This window comes from Kogia breviceps, chromosome 15 (genome assembly GCF_026419965.1).
Source record: "Kogia breviceps isolate mKogBre1 chromosome 15, mKogBre1 haplotype 1, whole genome shotgun sequence".
Taxonomy (NCBI): domain Eukaryota; kingdom Metazoa; phylum Chordata; class Mammalia; order Artiodactyla; family Physeteridae; genus Kogia; species Kogia breviceps.
Window position 1 is genome coordinate 52,492,929 of NC_081324.1, and position 18,753 is coordinate 52,511,681.

General features: G+C 42.0%; 1 protein-coding gene across 6 annotated transcripts in view; it reads right to left on the reverse strand.

Moving 5' to 3' along the window:
- Positions 1-18,753, reverse strand: part of GREB1L (GREB1 like retinoic acid receptor coactivator) — a 274,898-nt gene that overhangs the window by 23,957 nt on the left and 232,188 nt on the right. For all 6 annotated transcript variants that reach the window (XM_067015553.1, XM_067015558.1, XM_067015556.1 and 3 more), the window contains 5 exons: positions 17,818-18,010; positions 10,602-10,735; positions 6,639-6,978; positions 2,510-2,625; positions 1,584-1,828 (listed from right to left, as the gene is read on the reverse strand). In XM_067015553.1, coding sequence (XP_066871654.1) covers positions 1,584-1,828; positions 2,510-2,625; positions 6,639-6,978; positions 10,602-10,735; positions 17,818-18,010 — 1,028 coding nt within the window. The remainder of the gene's footprint in view (positions 1-1,583; positions 1,829-2,509; positions 2,626-6,638; positions 6,979-10,601; positions 10,736-17,817; positions 18,011-18,753) is intronic.

The window sequence follows — 18,753 nt, forward strand, 5'->3', positions numbered from 1 at the left end:
GCTCAGACCGCTGCTTCCCAGGCCTGGGGGTCATATCCCAGCCTTGGGAGATCCTAGATGAATAGCCAGTAACCAGAGGCTCTTGACACCGTCACTCCACTGCCCATCTGACTTTTGTGTGAGGGCTTCCTCTCCCTTCATCGGCCCTGGAGTCCACGGGCCTGCACACCTTGGGCAGTGAGCCCCCCTGAGGACCCTCAGAGTCACCTCGAGGCCAGTGGGGTGTGTGCGTGATGTGTGTGTGTAGCACGTGCATCCTGAAAGCGGGGAAAACTCTAAAAACAGCAGAAGGCAAATCATTACCTTTGTGTGAGTTAATCAGAACAAGGGCAGAATCGTGAGGCTTGTGGGGCTGATTAAAGAGCCACAGGAGGGAAGTCCAACGCTCATCACCATCCCCACTCCTACCTTCTTTGCCTCTCGGTCACTGATGCTGGTATCCAAAAACTTCTAGATGTGATAGTCCCCCTCCCCTCTATTACCCTTTACTCTCCTCCCAACCTCTCCCCTTTATTCTGACCTGGTCGAAGAGGCAGAACTGGGGAGCCTGTAGTGATGGGGTGGGAGAGGTACAGCCCTGACCCCTGACTGAGGGGAGCAGCTGGGCAGACCCCAAAGGACAGTCCCCATGCTCTTCCAGGCTGAGGGGCACCACAGAAAGTCAGAAAACCCCACAGATACCTGCCTTTCAGTTCTCATAGCCCATCCAACAGCAGCTGACAGTGAATAGAAAGACTGGTGCTGCTCTCGGCCATGAAACTGTGTGTGTGTGTTTGCGTGTGTGTGTGTTTGTGTGTGTGTGTCATGGAGATGAGAGAAGGGAAGCACGGGGGAGAAGGAACGCAAGGAGTGGTTCCCTCTGCTGTGGAGTTTTCATTTTTTATCTCTTCTCTATACTTCATTACATTCTCCAAGTTTTCTATGTAAAGCTTTATTATAACTTTCACAGTCAGAAAAAAATGGAAATAGTGCTGTATTTGCTTAATACTATTTATCAGAAGAAAACTGATGCCAAAAGCACTGCCATCAACCGCACAGTGACACAATAAGAGAGTGGCTGGCAGGCTGCAGACTGGATCATCGCAGTAAACCCATGGCCCCAGAGTAGCCTTCAGTATACAAACACTTGCCATTAAGTACTTAGAAAAGTCACTCATTCATTCATCCATTCAAACAAATACTTTGTGCCAGATACTAAGCCAATTAGCAAAAACTTACAGCTTCAGGATCTGGAAGGAAAAGAAGCCCTTTGTGCAAATATCAGATGCCTACTATCTATGAGATGATTAGGGTGAGAGAGACTAGGGAAAATGGTGGCAGCTGGGGTTGATGGAATTTATTTTCTGTATTATTTAGCTTATTAGCAAGCTCTTCATTAAATGCTTCCCCAAGAACGTATCTTGTGGCTGCTCAAGAGTCATGTTTTCCAAGTATCTCTCCTGGAGAACCAAGGTCTGGACAGGATGCCTGAGTCACCCAAGGCTCTGACAGCCTTGATGGGAGTCAGCAGATGCCTCTGCCTTCCATACTCCTACCCCCCTCCTCACTCCTGCCTCTGATCCCTTGAAGGAGAAAGTGCTGACCTGAGGCTCCAGTGACGGCACTGCTGTTGCTCTGGGGCCTCTCCAGGTCGATAAGCAGCTCTTCGGCCTCGTTCTCGCTGACGGCGGCTCTCTCCTGCTCCTTGCCACTAAGGTCCAGGGCAGCAGTGGGCCCCCGGATGACCTCTTTTGAGACGTAGCAGCATGCCAGACCCACCTCCTGCTCCAAGGCCGTGCGAGTTAAATAGCTTGAATCAATTAATCGGAGGTCACAGTACTTCAAAGACCTGCACAAAAGTATCGATATCTTTGGCGAGTCTGTCTTTGGTGAGGCCCACCATGTTTATGTGTGTCTGGGTGTCTGGGTGCGGGGCAGCAGTCAAAATCGTGAGCTTCGGTGCCAGGTAATGCCTGATGTGAACCTCAGCTCTGCCACCTCCTAGCTTAGGACCTCGGGCTAGTCGCTTCATTTTCCCCACATATAAAATAGAGTAACAGTGTCCAGCTGACCCAGTTACTGAAAGGAATGAATAGCATGACAAGGGTAAGGCATTTAGGACAATGCCTGACACACGGTAATAAGCATTCAGTGAGTGCTATGATTATTGGTGCTGTTGCCTTCCAACCTACAGGCCCTGGATCCTTGAGGGAACAGCAGACTAACAGAGACACTTCATCCCCAAAACTCCTCATTGGGGGCTGTGCTTTTCCTCCCTGCCCCTCTGGCTGCCCTGCTTCGATGCATAAACACTTCTCATCTGTGTCTATCTCCCATTCCCCAGATTGCTAGGCTATCTCTGGACAGTCAAAAGAAAGATTCAAGGAGGGCTAAATTTCTTATATCCCCAAATAAAACAATTCTCTTCTCACTTGCCAAGTGAATGAAATGGGTGAGCATCAGCCAAGTTTTAACCACCAGCTCAGGTGGGCACCTAATGGAAAATAAAAACTAATGATTCACACTGTACCTGGGAAAGGTTTCTCCAAGGGGATCTTTGCCAGTTAATATCACAATACAAGGCAGACCTTCTAGATCTTGGTACGTCCGAGGGGTCCACTCTTCTGCTTCATTTCCTCTCCAAGTCTGTAGAAAGGGACCCATACAATAAAATTAAAACCCTTCATTTAAGTTCCCACCTTCTTAAAGGTTTCTACAGCCAGACTTTATACACATCTGTGGTTCCAAATGACTTCCAATAAGTGTGTTTGTGTGTGTACATATATTTTAATTACTACTAAAAAACATACACAAAGCACTCTAGAAGAACGTAGCCTTTCGTTTTATCTCAGTAGGATAAAACAGGAGATCTTGGTTTATATCATACCTTAGTCACACAGGTCAAAGAAACATACAATATGAAATATTCCACCGATGGTGCAAACCTTACAAGAATCCTAGTTAAACTAGTTGACTCAAGGCTCTTAAGTACACTTCCTTCATATAATGGACAGACTCTTCGGACTGATTGAAAAAGACCATTTCAGTTGTAAATGACTCATAAAAGAATCTCAGCAAAACTCCTCGCACGTAATCAACTTCTCATATATATTAACCCATATATACATATACACACACGAACATCTTTAATAAATGGAACATCAATCTTGAAAACATGAATATATCAAAAGGAAGAAAATCCCAACTTGAAAGATGTTCAAAAGTGAAAAGATCTTATAGACTTTTCTGTCTGTTTTAGAGCAAAGAGAAAATAAACTATTTCTTAAGTAGATAAGGTGGTTTCTACTACTTTTTATGAAGTATGTAGATCTAACTGTGCTTTATATCAGCTTTCTGGCAGGAGTTATTTTAAGAAATGAACTGGCATTTCAGATAATGCTTTTGGGAACAAGGACTAAGAAGTTAGGTATTAAGTAATGCATACAATTTTATTTTAAAATGGACTGGTACTTCCTTTGCTAAAATCAGAATGGGATAAAAAGAAATATCTCAGGCAAGATATGATATGATATAACAGTTTGTTTACTGATTTGTTGATGTCTAGGAAAACCAGTCTTTGGAATTAAATATACCCCAAATTACTTCAAGTTAAATGCATATAACTTGTAAAATTGGAAGAACCAACCTGAATCTTGTTGCCCAATCTTTTATCATATGTTTTCCTGCCAAAGAGAACTCAGTGGATCTACGTAACTGTTTACAAGTTTGAGAGACCTTCTATGTCTTAGAAAATTAATCTGTCAAAATATTTTTTAAGATATTAGAAGAAAGTTTCTCCCCCTCCCCAATTCAGTTTTCCATATATTTTCATGTCAAAGGGAACCAGAACATTACCTAATTCAAAGCAAATAATTCTGCAAATAGGAATTGTTTTACTCATAAGCCTTCACATTGGATTTATGATATCCCTGACACTGGGTCTCCTTGAATATATTTCATCATTCTATCGAGAATGAGGTTGGGTTATAATGATGGGATAACAGATATGTTTTATACGGAGATTTATTTTCAAAAGATGATTAAACAAATTCCACTTTTACTCTTGACCAATCAGAGCTAGCTAAACCCCCTATAAAATGCTTTTCTGTCACATTGTTACTTCTGATGATTGATGGCTGCCATTCTTCTATGGATCTGTCATGCCCCCAGGATGATTTTCCTGCAGAGGCAGTTAAGACAACACAAAAGAGTAGGCTAGCATTGACTTCAGGGATAATATGGGGTTCAAGGCCAAGGAAATCTAATGAAAGCTTCACAGGCCTTCTGGATGAACTGATGTATTTAGATATAAAACTTGTATCCTTCCAAAGTACTTGTTATCACTTATAAGTTAACCACGATTTCTAAAGGATAATTAGAGGTAAGCACAAAAATAGGACCATCTAATGGAAAAAGAGGCATTGGATTTTACCCAGTGTTAGAGATAAAAGGCACACTGGTGCTATCTCATCAGTGGTAAAGTTGGTAATTTAGAAATAAACAGGTGAAAAAGAGAAAAAGAGTGAATGAGAGTCAAAGAATGCTACAATGGTTAATTAATTTAACAAATTTTTACATGTGCCTCTTTCGTGCCTGAAACTTCATTGGATGCTATTCATATTGAGAGGAAAAGTCCTCATGGAAATTTCAGGCTATGGGGGTAGAAATACAAGCCAATAAACAAACAAAATTTTTAAAAAAGAAATAAACAGGTGAAACAGAGACCACCTGGCAAGTGGTCGTCTTTCTTAGGATGTGAACATTCCAAAGGGATTTCAAATTTTCACTTCCACACAAATAGAGAATATAAAAAGGATGGATTGATGTGATCAAGAGGTTTTGAGCATATGGAAATGTCTTTTGTGTGGCTGGTGCCTGGCAGCGACTCATGAGAATTGAGATAACAACTGCTTTGAGAAGTAATTACTTGAGACCCCCTTCATGTATGGCACACACTCCCAGCAGCCCTTTGGAAGCCCTGCAGGTGATTCTGATGTGCTAGCAGCCAGGCTAGGAAGCTCAGGTCTTGGCTGCAGTTTTCAAACAATGGCCCAGAGGGGCATATTATTTAGGACTGCTGATTTATACTGACTTAGTAATTGGCATTCCTGAAGGGTCCGAACAAATGACCTAAGACTCTGTAAGTAGCTGCACTTGGTCAGGGTCAATGGAGACCCAGAGAAGTCCCTGCAGCCTCACATCCTTTTAGACCATCTCCCTGCAGTAGGTGTGTGAGGCTTCACAGAGCAGTGCTGATTATCTGCTTTTCCAGATTCCTCATCATTAGCATTATTCAGATTGTCTCACAACCTATGCCTCTATGAATTATACTGTAAGAAGAATTTCAGGACTCTCATTTGTTAGTTATCCCAGGAATTGTGCTGTAATGTGGTCTATGACTCTAAATTAATATTGTGAGCATTATATCTATATATTCATATGTAAAATGTAAAAACTTCCACTAAATAGAGGAGCTTCTATTTTTAGACAGATTTATTTGTTCTAGCTACATATCAAGCTAATACAAGACATTTTGTTTGCATTTTGGATTATTCAAGATAGGTAATAGAATACAATACAAAGGCTTACATTTGCAAAATGCTTTATGAACACTAAATAATAAGCCTCGAATTAGAGCTCTTAGAGATCATGCAGTCCAACACTCTCATTTTGCAGATGGTAAACTGCAGCCCAAGGTGGGAAAGCAAATCCCCTAAGACTACGTGCTTTCTTTTCATACAATTTGTGTCAATCTAGGTTTTTCTTCACCCAGTTTAGCTCAGTGTTTAGTGTGCAAGGTGCAGAAACCATGTCGGTCTACCCCAGACACATAGTACCTAGCTTAGTACCATATCTATGTGTACGCAGGATTTTTTGAAATGCTGTCAAATGTCTGGGACACATTGGATTATAAAAGTCCCCAGAAAAGTCTGAGCAGGGCATGAGGTAGAGATTTAGGTTAGTTGATTAAGAAATTCTCCCCCGCCCGCCATGCCTGACAGGAGGGATTCAGGAAAAGCAGTGCGTCCCTGGCCGTGCAGGGGGGCGGGGGGGGGGCGGGGGTGGAGGGTGAGCGGCGCTTAGCCATGCACAAATCCCTCTGCAGGAGGCTCGGCTGAATCTCAGCCTAGCCCACGCCTTGGGGCCAAAGCGAATACAAAGAAACAGCAAACTTGGGGAATCCACATGCACGAGGGTGGGGAGTAGTTCTCTATGAGCACTGAAGATGAAACAGGATACTTTACCCACTCTGAGCAGACAGATAGGCTACACGAACAGAAAAGATTCAGTGAACGGATGATACTTAAAGGCGTGCCCCACGGAGGTCCGAGAGAACAACTTACCTTTTTTTCTGAGAAAACAGATGGCCGTGGGCTAGATGCATCTCGAACAAGGTCAATAAACATGGGGTGAAATTGGGTCATCGCATTTTTGCACCTGCAGTTGGAGAGCATGGAAGACCAACTGCATGCATGTGCTAAAAGGGGGCCGGACAGAATCTTATTAAACTAGGAAAGTGGACACGTCCCTTAGTTTAGCCTTAACATGGTCACGAAGATCACACTGACACATGTGCAAAACTCTATCAAACTCAGGCCTCTGAGCCACCTACACGGGAGTCCTAGAAAACAGAACAAACGTCTCTGTCCATTGCTAACCTTTAATCGCGCCACAAAGTGGGCTGCGACACTGAGTTCAGACGCGGGGTTCCCGAGGATGATCTCGAAGCGGTACTGCAGCCCCAGCCTGTCGCGCACCTCCTGCAGCCGCTCCTTGGCCAGCATCGCCAGCTGCACGGAGGGCACCCTGAGAATGAGCATGTGTCCCCTCCCACTTTTGTTTTTTCCTGGGCAGCTGAGGAGGTCATCCACGATGCTGAGTGTTTCTGGCGTGCTGTGGTCTCGGAGGGACGCCATGGTGGTGAGAGCCATCAGAGCCTCTGAGTACTGCTGGATGAGGAGGTAGCAGCGGACGACCATGCTGTGCAGCCTGGGGTACCTTCAACAGAATACAGGGAGCTAGCATCTGGGCGTGGGGCCCACGGGGACAGCGAGATCTGTGCTGTAGGAATGCAGACCAAGCATGGCGGGAAAGGGGTTCGTGATAGGAGTGGGGCTTAAGCTCTAGAATGACCTTGAAGCCCACATCACTAGAAGGAAAAGGTGAACTCACAAAACCTGCTGGGATAGGTACAGCAAGTTCACGAGGTTTAGGGACAGTCTAGTGACCCAAGCTTCTCCCAGTGTGGTCTCTGGACCAGCAGCATCACCCAACAGCAGCACCACCTGGGAGCTTGTTAGAACCGCCAAATCCTCCCACCACACATGTACTGAATCAGAATCAGGCTGGACAAGGTCCCCAGGTGATTTCTATTACATTGCATTTTTTTTGGGGGGGGTATAGTTTTTTACAGTGTTGTGTTAGTTTCCACTGTGTGGCGAAGTAGAGTTCTCTGTGCTATACAACAGGTTCTTATTAGTTATCTATGTCTGTTCATATTTTCAACAGAGCCATAATGGATCATCCCTAGATCCTAACCTCTTGCTGGTGACTTGGGGTTAGAATGCTTGTTAGCTTATTTCTCTTATACTTAAGATTACAGTTAAGGAAACTGAGACACTGATGTAATGTCTGTGGAGTATCAGGAGTAAAAAGAGTAATTATTATTGCTAATTTGAGGTCAGCTCCTTTGTAGCAATAACAATATCTTCCCATAAAGATGGAGAAAACTTGGAGCTGGCTGGAGAAATAGCACCCCCTAGTGGTGTGGCCTCCTATCCACCTGAGCCGCTGCTCAGTGAAGGGTGCCCAGCAAATAGTAGGGGTGTCCTTGACTCACCTCAACATTCCCCTCCCTCCACCATTCACTGGACTGCCAAATTGGCAGTTTTTACGATTACAGAGCAGGCAGAAAATAAACCTCTCATTAATGTGCTATTCCTCAGAAAGCCAGGCCAGCTGACAGAATGAATACAAATGGGCAAAGAGGACCCACTTGCAGGCATGAAGAGGTGCTTGCAGGTATCAAGAATGTAGGCATGTATATATGGACATATATACACTGCTAAATGTAAAATAGATAGCTAGTGGGAAGCAGCTGCATAGCACAGGGAGATCAGCTCGGTGCTTTGTGACCACCTAGAGGGGTGGGATAGGGAGGGTGGGAGGGAGGGAGATGCAAGAGGGAAGAGATATGGGAACATACGTATATGTATAACTGATTCACTTTGTTGTAAAGCAGAAACTAACACACCATTGTAAAACAGTTATACTCCAATAAAGATGTTAAAAAAAAAAAAAAAAAGAACGTAGGCATGGGCAGCAAGGCCCTGGACCTGAGCTTGGCCAAGCCTCTCATGGAGCCTGCAAAACAATGGCGAGTCTGAACATTCCTTCTGGATGCCAGCTGGTAGCACATGCAGCCACCTAGCAGCTGGGTAGGCCAGTGGGGGATTTCACCTTTGCTCCACTTTATAATTCTATTTAAAGTGAAACAGTCATCACCAGCCTTACACAGAAAAGCCCCGGGTCAAACACCAGTTAGGGTCATCAAATGACTAGTGTGGTTCTGAAGTATTTAGAGCTGGAAAGGATCACAGATTCCCTGGGTTCTGACCACTCCACCTTCTCATAGAAGGAGGCTGAGTTAAAGGTTGGGAGAAATTCAGCTACTTTCCCAAGATCATCCAACTGATCAGAGACAGAGTGTGGATTTCATTCAGGTCTCTAACAATGTCTTCTTACGTGGTAAGAATTTAGTAGATTGGGGAAAAGTAAAGAAATCCTTCAGTTCAATCAGTCCTGGGCCAATCCCTTCAAGTGTTCAATAAATCATAGCTATTATTAGCCTGGGGTGACTTGGCTTGAGGAAGTAGGCACAGATGATCCAAGTATAAGGCTTAATGCTTTTTGCTGGGCCATGTAGGAAAGCCAGAGTTAGATCAAAGAGTAACTTTGACATACAGGCATTTAAATTTCACACTGAAAGAGCTATGAATTTAGAAGTGAATAGTTTCCCTAGTTTGTTTTGTTTGTATTAAACTGTAACTGTAGTTTTGTAAGTATTACAAAAGTTGTATAGGAGTTGATGGGATCATCCATTAAAATACAAGTTATAAAACTTCAAGTGATGTTACTGGAAGAAAAGATAGGTTCCAAGAGGGCAGACAGAACAGAAGGGTGGGAAACACTTAAAGGGGAGACTCATGGGATGATTCTAGAAATCTAAGATCACATGTGCTGTGAAAGGATTAACATCTCAGTGTCAGTTTTCTCAAATCCAACAGCTGCAAAAATATAAAATCCTACTCCAAGCCTGCTGCTTTTCCTGACACTGCATTATAAGTTGCTGGGTAGGATGTATCCCCCTGTCCTCATCTTTATTTCTCTTTCTTTTTTCTTAGCAAAGTTATAGGGCAGCTTGTTAAATAGATGGTTTGTGATCAATTAGAGGCAGTTTTAAGAACTAGAGCTACTAAAAATTAGAATGTGCCTCATCAAATAGTGCCCAACTGCCCCTATCACTGGATGATCAAACAGAATACTGTAGTGGAGGGCAGGGAGGGACTTCTAGTAGGCTAAATTCTTTTTTTTTTTTTTTGGCCATGCCTCACGGCTTGCAGAATCTTCTTAGTTCCCTGACCAGGGATTGAACTGCCACAGCAGTGAAAGCTCCAAATCTTAACCACTGGACTGCCAGGGAATTCCCTATTACATTAAATTCTAATGCCTCTGCCTATTTTTTGAGTCTATGATTCAAGATCGGGGAGGAAAAAAACCCAGAAAAACCCTTTGCTCTTCCAGAGTTTGACCTGGAATTGGGGAAGAAAAAGGAGACAGAGAGTCATGAATCTTAACTCCAAGGTCGGGGATGGAGGAGGGCCACTTAGAACTGAACTCATTTAAATGATCTGTTTGTTCTTTAATTTTCTTCAGTCTACACTCCAAATCTCTCAGAGTAAAGTTTTGTTTTTACTGAGGGTACTTGCCTGTGGTGGACAGAGGAGAAAAGAGAAGAAAATGTAAAAGTGTGGGGAAGGCCAGACCTCAGAGGAATGGTCTTTAATAAGCAAATCCCTCTGTGCCCAAGTCACCTCTGGGTACAGCAATGAAGCCTGCCTGGGAGACAATTCAGAAAACATAAAGTGGTTCTACCTCCCAATCTGAGTCACTGGTTTCCTTTGTTGGTCTTGGATGATCATAGAAAACCCATCTGAGTAAAAGGTCATCTTAGGAAAGGCTATTTTTTTTTTTTTTTTTTTTTTTTTTTTTTTTTTTTTTTTTTTTGTATGCGGGCCTCTCACTGCTGTGGCCTCTCCCATTGCGGAGCACAGGCTCCGGACGCGCAGGCCCAGCGGCCATGGCTCACGGGCCCAGTCGCTCCGCGGCATGTGGGATCTTCCCGGACCAGGGCACGAACCCGTGTCCCCTGCATCGGCAGGCGGATTCTCAACCACTGCGCCACCAGGGAAGCCCAGGAAAAGCTATTTTTATTCTGCCTTCACATGTCATTTGCACAGCCTGGGCTCCACCAAAATTCCCTGTGACACTGACACAATAGACATTTGGCTATTTCAGACATGCAAGTACAGCTAAAGAAAAGGTTGAAAGTCCTTATTTACCTCTCCAAGAGTGTGTTCACCATCTTTTCAAACGTCTCATCACATCTCAGAAGTGGGCTTGTGATTCCCCACTGAAGAGATTTACTGTACTCATTCATGCCGAAATACAGCTTCTCCTCGCAGCTCATGTCCTCCTGGTTCAAAACAGAGCAAAACCCAGTGACGGCAGGATACAATGTGTCTTATTTTCTGGGGGTTGGGGAAGGAGGGACCTGTAATAGGCTATTGCCTGGAAGGTTAAAAAAATTGTGAATAAGCAATTAGGACTACATCAAACTAAAAAGCTTCTGCACAGCAAAGGAAACAAAATGAAAAGGCAAACTACTGAACGGGAGAAAATATTTGCAAATCATTTATCTGATAAAGGACTAATATCCAAAATCTGTAAAGAGCTCATACAACTCAATAGCAACCTGCCCCCCCATCCAATTAAAAAATGGGCAGATGATCTGAATAGACATTTTCTAAAGAAGACCTACAGATGGCCAACAGGTACATGAAAATGTGCTCAATAGCACTAATTATCAGGAAAATGAAGATCAAAACCACAAGGGGCTGTCACCTCACACCTATTAGAATGGCTATCATCAAAAAGATGAGAGATGATGTGTCCGGATGTGGAGAAAAGGGAACCCTTGTGCACTGTTGGTGGGAATGTAAATTGGTGCAGCCACTATGGAAAATAGTATGGAGGTTCCTCAAGAAATTACATATTTGTATGTGTGTGTATGTATATATACATATATTTGGTGATGAATGTGTTAATTAACTAGATAGAAGGAATCCTCATCCTTTAAAAATGTATATATAACTCATCACAATGTATATTTGAAATATCTTTTATTTTTATCTGTCAGTTATACCTCAATAAAGCTGAACAAAAACTGTGTTTCCTTATATAACCTGATAGCAACTCTACAATCATCTCTGAAGCACTAACTGAAATTTCCTTTCACTTCAAATGAACTTAGTATGTGATTAGTGGTATGTTGATATGCTTTCTTAAGGCAGATTATAACTACATTGATGGTTTGTTTTTTCTATCTTTTGTTCAGATGTTTTTAGAGGAAGAGCATTTCTTAGGCTTGTACAGTCAGAAGGTCAGATTTTTTTCCTTCTGGAAGCAGCTCTGTAAATTGATACATACGAGTTCTATAGAACTCGTTGGAGATCAAAAAACTCAAAACGCCTCTATTACAGAAAATTTAACTTTTCTGATGTTATTTAATGATGGTGATTCTCTTGCCCTTTTACAAACAAAATTCATTTTAAAGATGAAATATATAGTTTTCTTCCTTCTAAAACAGAATACACAGTATTTAATCTATGCCCCTTCTTGATGATTCACTCATCACTATGAAAATGAATAACTATTTTGGAATGTGACACAAAGATTTCCTCAGAGGAGCCTGACATGTGTGACAAACTGCTTGTCCTTAAACTAAGTAGCTCCAGAATAATCAATAAACTTTTTGAGTTCATGTATCTGTTTTTTTTTTTTAATAGTTTTCCTTCCTCTGTTGTACACTACTTTTTCATAGTCATTTCTTCTTGCTGTCGTGTTGCCTGTGCATTTTATTCTCACTTTTATTTGTTATTTATTATGTACTGACATTTTTCTTTAAACACTCTCCAACTCATAAAGGTTACACAGCAGCTTAAAATATATAAGATGCAATTAGGCAATTAGAGGAAGAAAAAGCAAGGGTAAGAGCAAGGAGACTGGGCCAGGGATGAAGTTAGTACTCTCAAAAATGCATCCCAGGGCTTTCCTGGTGGCGCAGTGGTTGAGAGTCCGCCTGCCGATGCAGGGGACGCGGGTTCGTGCCCCAGTCCGGGAAGATCCCACATGCCGCAGAGCGGCTGGGACCGTGAGCTATGGCCGCTGAGCCTGCGCGTCCGGAGCCTGTGCTCTGCAACGGGAGAGGCCACAACAGTGAAAGGCCCGCGTACCACAAAAAAAGAAGAAAAAAATGCATCCCAGAAGTTTCTGCCATTTTGTTAGAAGTGGAATGAGAATTTGGTTCTGAGCTTTTAAGTAACCCATCTAAAGAGATGAGCAATTGTGTCATTTATAAGGTCCATAGGATAACTATAATTGGCAGTTTTAATTTTTTGAGCTCCCCCCCCCCCGGAAAACCAGCTTATCCTGCTTATTGGAACAGGGTCTTATTTGAGAGTAAATATGCTTCATGGGCAGACTAGAGTATGTTCTTATAAATATCAGAGCCTTACAGCAAAGATGGAGTGACATCTATAGTTTACTTGTTTGCTTGTTTCTTTCTGGATTCTTGGCCGTGTTCTGAATAGCTGTGTCAAATAAGTCATTTCAGGATGAAAGAAGTCAGTCACTTGAGTTTCCCTCTTTATCTCGACTTGGCACAGAGTAAGGGGAAAAGCTTTATCTTACATGTATGTGTTTTTCACATTCCTTCTCATCTACAATCATGTTTCTTGGGGAAGACGTAAAATCCTACTCCAAGTCTGCTCCTTTTCCTGACAGCATTATAACCTGCTGAATAGGAAGCTTCCACCTGTTTTCATTTTTACTTCTCTTTCTCTTAGCAAAATGAGAGGGCAGCTTGTTAAATAGATGGTTTATCATCAACTGGAGCCAGTATGGTTTTAAGAACTAGAGCTACTAAAAATAAGAAGTGAATAGTTCTCCCTTTCTGTTGTGTTTGCATTAAACTGTAAGTGCAGTCTTGTAAGTTTTGTAAGTAGAAGTTAATGGGACTATCTTTTAAAATAAGAGTTATCAAACTCAGAATGATGTTCCTCTAAAGAAACACACATCCCCAAGTATCACAAATCATAAGTGATACAAGTTATTGAATCCTTGTATCTTTGGGGATAATGTCCCTTCTCTTAAGAAAAATATCTCCCCTCCCAGAATTCTGCCCTCTCAGTGACCCCCAGCTGCAGCCCTCCCTGTCCTTTCACTATGGTCTCTGCTTTTCCTCCAGCCAAATGCTCTGCTCTGTGGACAGGGTTCCCTGGAAGGTCACCAAGGATTCCTGAGGCCAAACCCTCAGTCCTTGGCCTCACTGCCCTCTCAGCCATTCTCTTCATTACTTTCTTCCATGATTTTATCTACACAACCTGCTTCATTGATTAGCATTTCTGAAAAATATTCCAAATCCTCATTGTAAGGCCCTAATCACAACTCCCACATTGCATTTGTGACTGTGAACTTGTCCCAGTCTTCACTCAGCCCACATCCGTCTCATCTGCTCTCCAGAGGTCCACCTTCTTCTTGACTTCTCTTTTCCCACTAAAGGCATCGCCTCAAAGATATCTCTGACTCTCCCCTCTTCCCCAATAAATAAATCCTAGAAGATTTACCATTTCTTCCATCCTTTGTATTTCCAGGACCACTATTCTGATTTAGGTTCTTGTTCATTCTAACCTGAATTATCAGAAAAGCCAGATGACACATCTCCCCCTTTCTAATCACTTTGACTTGGCCTCTATAGTGGATAAATTGCCTTAAAATACAGCCTCTTAGTAGCTACTAAAGCTGAACTCAGAACTCAGCAATTTCACTCCCAAATGTATACCCAACAAAAATGCATACATATATCTACTAAAATGCTTAAAGCAGCACTATTTGAAATAAGTGAATAGGATGAATAAATGAATTGTGGTGAGTCACCCAGCATAATCTATATACAGCAAAAAGAATGAATGTTTTATGACTCATGCAAAATATAGAAGAATCTCACAAACAATGTTGAGCACAAGAAGCCAGATATAAGAGAGTGCCTACTGCATGATTCCATTTATATAACATTCAAAATGGGGCAAACCAAGACAGAAGAGTGCTTCCCTCTGGTGAGAGAGGGCCTGGCTTCTGGAGTGGTGCTAGTGTTCTAGCTCGCCATCTGGGTGCTGGTCCCATGGGTGTGCTCAGTTTGTGAAAATGCATCAAGCTGTACATTAACATTGTGAATATAAAAAATAAAAGAAATATGTATATTCTGCTATTTCTTTTTTTTTTCTTTTTGAATTTTATTTTATTTATTTTTTTATACAGCCGGTTCTTATTAGTTATCCATTTTACACATATTAGTGTATACATGTCAATCTCAATCTCCCAGTTCATCACCCACCCCCCCTCCACTTTCCCCTCTTGGTGTCCATACGTTTGTTCTCTCCATCTGTGTCTCAATGTTATTTCTAATAATACTATGCCCTTGCTAAAATATCGTTCATGCCTGTGTTGTAAGTGTAAACTTTTCCGGCTTGGTCTCAAAGATTCCATATGTATATTTCCAGGTTTCTTTTTCTTTCTTTTTTTTGTGGTACGCGGGCCTCACTGTTGTGGCCCCTCCCGTTGCGGAGCACAGGCTCCGGACGCGCAGGCTCAGCGGCCATGGCTCACGGTCCCGGCCGCTCCGCGGCATGTGGGATCTTCCCGGACCGGGGCATGAACCCGCGTGCCCCGCATCGGCAGGCGGACTCTCAACCACTGCGCCACCAGGGAAGCCCCTCCAGGTTTCTTTTCATCCCACTAAGTATTCTCTGAAAAATGCCTGATGCTTACTCCTCTGTGGTCCTGCCCGAGCTGTCTGCTCCCGTCTGCTCTGTCCTTCCTCTCCTCCAAGGCCCATCCCAAGTGCTCTGTCTTCTATGTCGCTGTTCCTGATGCTCTCAAATGGGTGGGACTTCTCCCTCCTTTCAACCCACAGAGCACTTTGGTTTTCTGCAATTCTACTTTGTTTTTATTTTGTTACATTTTTTGTTTTGTTTTGACAAATTATATATTTAAGGTGTACAACTTGATTTTCTTCTTTTTTAAAAAAATTGAGATATAATTGACATAAAATTATATTAGTTTCAGGTGTACAGCATAGTGATTTGCTACTGCATATGTTGTGAAATGATCACCACAATAAGTTTAGTTAACATCCATCCCTCACCACACATGGTTATAATTCTTGTTTTCTTATGGTGAGAAATTTTAAGATCTACTCTCTTAGCAACTTTCAAATATACCATACAGTATTATTAACTATAGTCACCTTACTGTACATTATTTCCCCAGGAATTCTCTATTTTATAACTGGAAGTCTATACCTTTGGACCACCTTCACCCATTTTGTCTACCCTCCAGCCCCCGCCTCTGAAAATCACCAATCTGTTTTCTCTATCTATGTCTTATTCTACTTTGGAATCATAGTGGCTTTTATGCATACTTTGCTTTCTCCTTAAACCATCAGCTCTCTGTGTGTTCTTGGAAAGATCTAACACAAACCCACAAGTGCTCACTAATATTTTTTGAGTCTACTTTCTTTGCTTTTCTCTATTATTCTTTCTTTAGGACATTGGCTTCAGGATAACTAAAGGAAGCTAATCACTAGAGCTTCGCCCCTAAATGTGTAAAGTTGTTGTAAATTAGATTCAATGTTTTTACCTTTTCTCCATGTTCCTCTCAATGTCATAGGGATGATTTTTTTAAACTTTAATTAGAATATAATAACTCCCCACCCCTCAATTATTTTGAATATGATCCTGGGTATCATATCTCTAATCCACAAATACTTCACTAGATATCTCTAAGATTGGAATCCTTTAGAAAATATAACCACAAGACCATCATTATATTTTAAAAAATTAACCACAATCATAGGAATGACTTTTAAGGAAAATTATTTTAAGCTTGTTTCTCTATTATGTCACATCAGGGGAAGACAAAGGGCAGAAGCTATGAGCCCATCTTCCTATCACTGGAGTGATCCCTTCCAGGAAAAGACTGAACCAACTGTTCAGGATAGGATAGTTCTCCTTTTTCTCCCTTAACAATATATTCAACTTAACGTTTAGTTGGAGCCTTATCTGTTGGATTAAAAACAATGTTTCCTTTTATCAGTTCTACTGGCTATCCCTTTCCATGTCAGGACAACTACTGGGGTAGAGCCTAGGCACACCATACGGTTTTGGTTCAGAGGCAAAGGAACTCTGGCAACCTCTTATCTCACCTATAACTTGCCCACCCAATTCATGGACAGAGCTAGGGTGGAGAAGATACCAACAAAGTGAAAGCTCAAAGCAACCTCCTTGTGACAGTCAACACACCGAGCAGTTCTCACAAGGGAGGGACTGGTGATGCCGAAGTGAGTCAGGGACCTGAGCTTGCTTGACTGTCAAGGACACACCAATACTCAAAGAGAAGGGCTCCAAGTCTTCTTACCTACTTCATAACAGAGTGAAATGCACTGGGTTGAAAAATAAACAGTTATGTAAGACATTTCTGGCCTCTTTTACTTAAACGTATTTAGTTTAAAATATCTCACAATTCAATATTTCTAAACAAAGGTTCTCTTACTTAATGGCTGATCTTTATTGTTTTTTAAATAAAACTTTCATTTTTTAATTTGCTAATATATTTAGCGTACAGTTTATAGGTCACAGAAAATATCTTTTAAGTATTAGGGACTGGACCTGGATGTGTACAGTGCTGAGCTATTCTCAACGCATTAAATGATACTACTGAGTAATTTAGTGTTTTGTTTTGTTTTGTCTGTGGAGTCCTAACCACTGGACCACCAGGAAATTCCTGTTTAAAGTCTTTTTTTTTTTTTTTTTTTTTTCCTTTTTGGCCACACTGCGCAGCATGTGGGATCTTAGTTCCCTGACCAGGGATCAAACTCGTGTGCCCTGCGGTGGAAGCATGGAGACTTAACCACTGGACTGACAGGGAAGTCCCCTGAGTAATTTAGAGTAACAGTACCAGCATCTTCTGTTTCAACTAGAAGTCTGTGAGAGTTGATTAAAAGGAAAAATCCAGTTGCTGGGAAGCATGAGAATAATTAACATATAGATATATATCTAGATCAGTAAGACTGAAACAAGAGGACAATAAAATTTCCAAGTTTTAGATTGCAATGAATCATTTAAAGGCACAAAGCTAATCCAGGATATGGATGATGGTGTCAGCTGACATCACATTTTAGGGGGACAAACTATACTGGATAGACAATTTTGTATCTGCATGATAGCCCAAAAAAGAACCACTGAATCAAATGTATAGAGGACACTATTCCCTAGTTTTTAGTGAATAATAATTGTAATTATATGGAACTTTTAGAACAGAAAGCATTATGTTAGTTAGTTTTCTGAACTCTTTTGCCATGACCATGTTTTATTACAAGATTCTGCTCCCCAGGGGAACTGAGAACATGACTGTGTATCAGAGGGTAGAACAGAGACTCACTGTGCTGTCCAGCTGTATCCAGTGAACCTCGTTGTTGGCGCTGATTCGGGACTGTTGGGTCTGCAGAGTGTATGGGCAGGAGGTGACCTGGAGCACCAGGAGGTTGAAAGCTTCCAGAACCTCTCTGCAGTTAATGACTCTGTCAGCCAATCCATGGCCAGGTTCACCATGTGACAAAGAGCCCGAAATGACACTGTAGAAATATTGAAAGTCACATTAAAACCTCCTAATTTAACTGATTAGATGCAGAATCAGATATCAAAAGGGAGGTAGTGTTTTAGCTCTTATTTTTCTAGTTCCTATTCATTGGGAGCAGGAACAGAAGCAACCAACGTTTAATTCACAGGGGCAAAGATGACCCACCTTCTTAGCCCTTTCAGACAAATCTCAGGGATTTTTCTTTCCTTTTTCAGCTTGCTGCTGATATACCTCAAAGTGTAAACTCAGTTATCCAAGCCAAGGATATCCAACTCCGTAGCTGAGGTGGATCACTTCAGTTTGAAAGCCCACCTGAATGAGGGAGCTCTCTATCAAAATACGATGCTTATAACTATGCCCCCAGATCTGTACCCCCAGAGAGGCCCCAAAGCTACAAGGAATCCCCTCTGTGTTAACACACTCTCTTTCCTCCCTTGAAGCTGCTAGACCGTGGGGAGGACTCCTCCGGCCTCCTCCCCATGTCCAACATTTTCATATCTCTGAGTCATTTTCAGTTCCGTTCAATGTGGAGGTACCAGGTTTCCATGAAGCCTCAAAACTCCCCACCCCCAATCCCGCTCTCTCTCTCTCTCTCTATATATATATATATATGTATATTCAAAAAAGTAATCTCAAGGCCCATGAGAATTAAATACAGAGAGATCCAATGTGTAATCCTCAGAGCTATTACACCAAACTTTCAAAGATGAGGTATACAAGGTCAGTGAGCTATTTCTG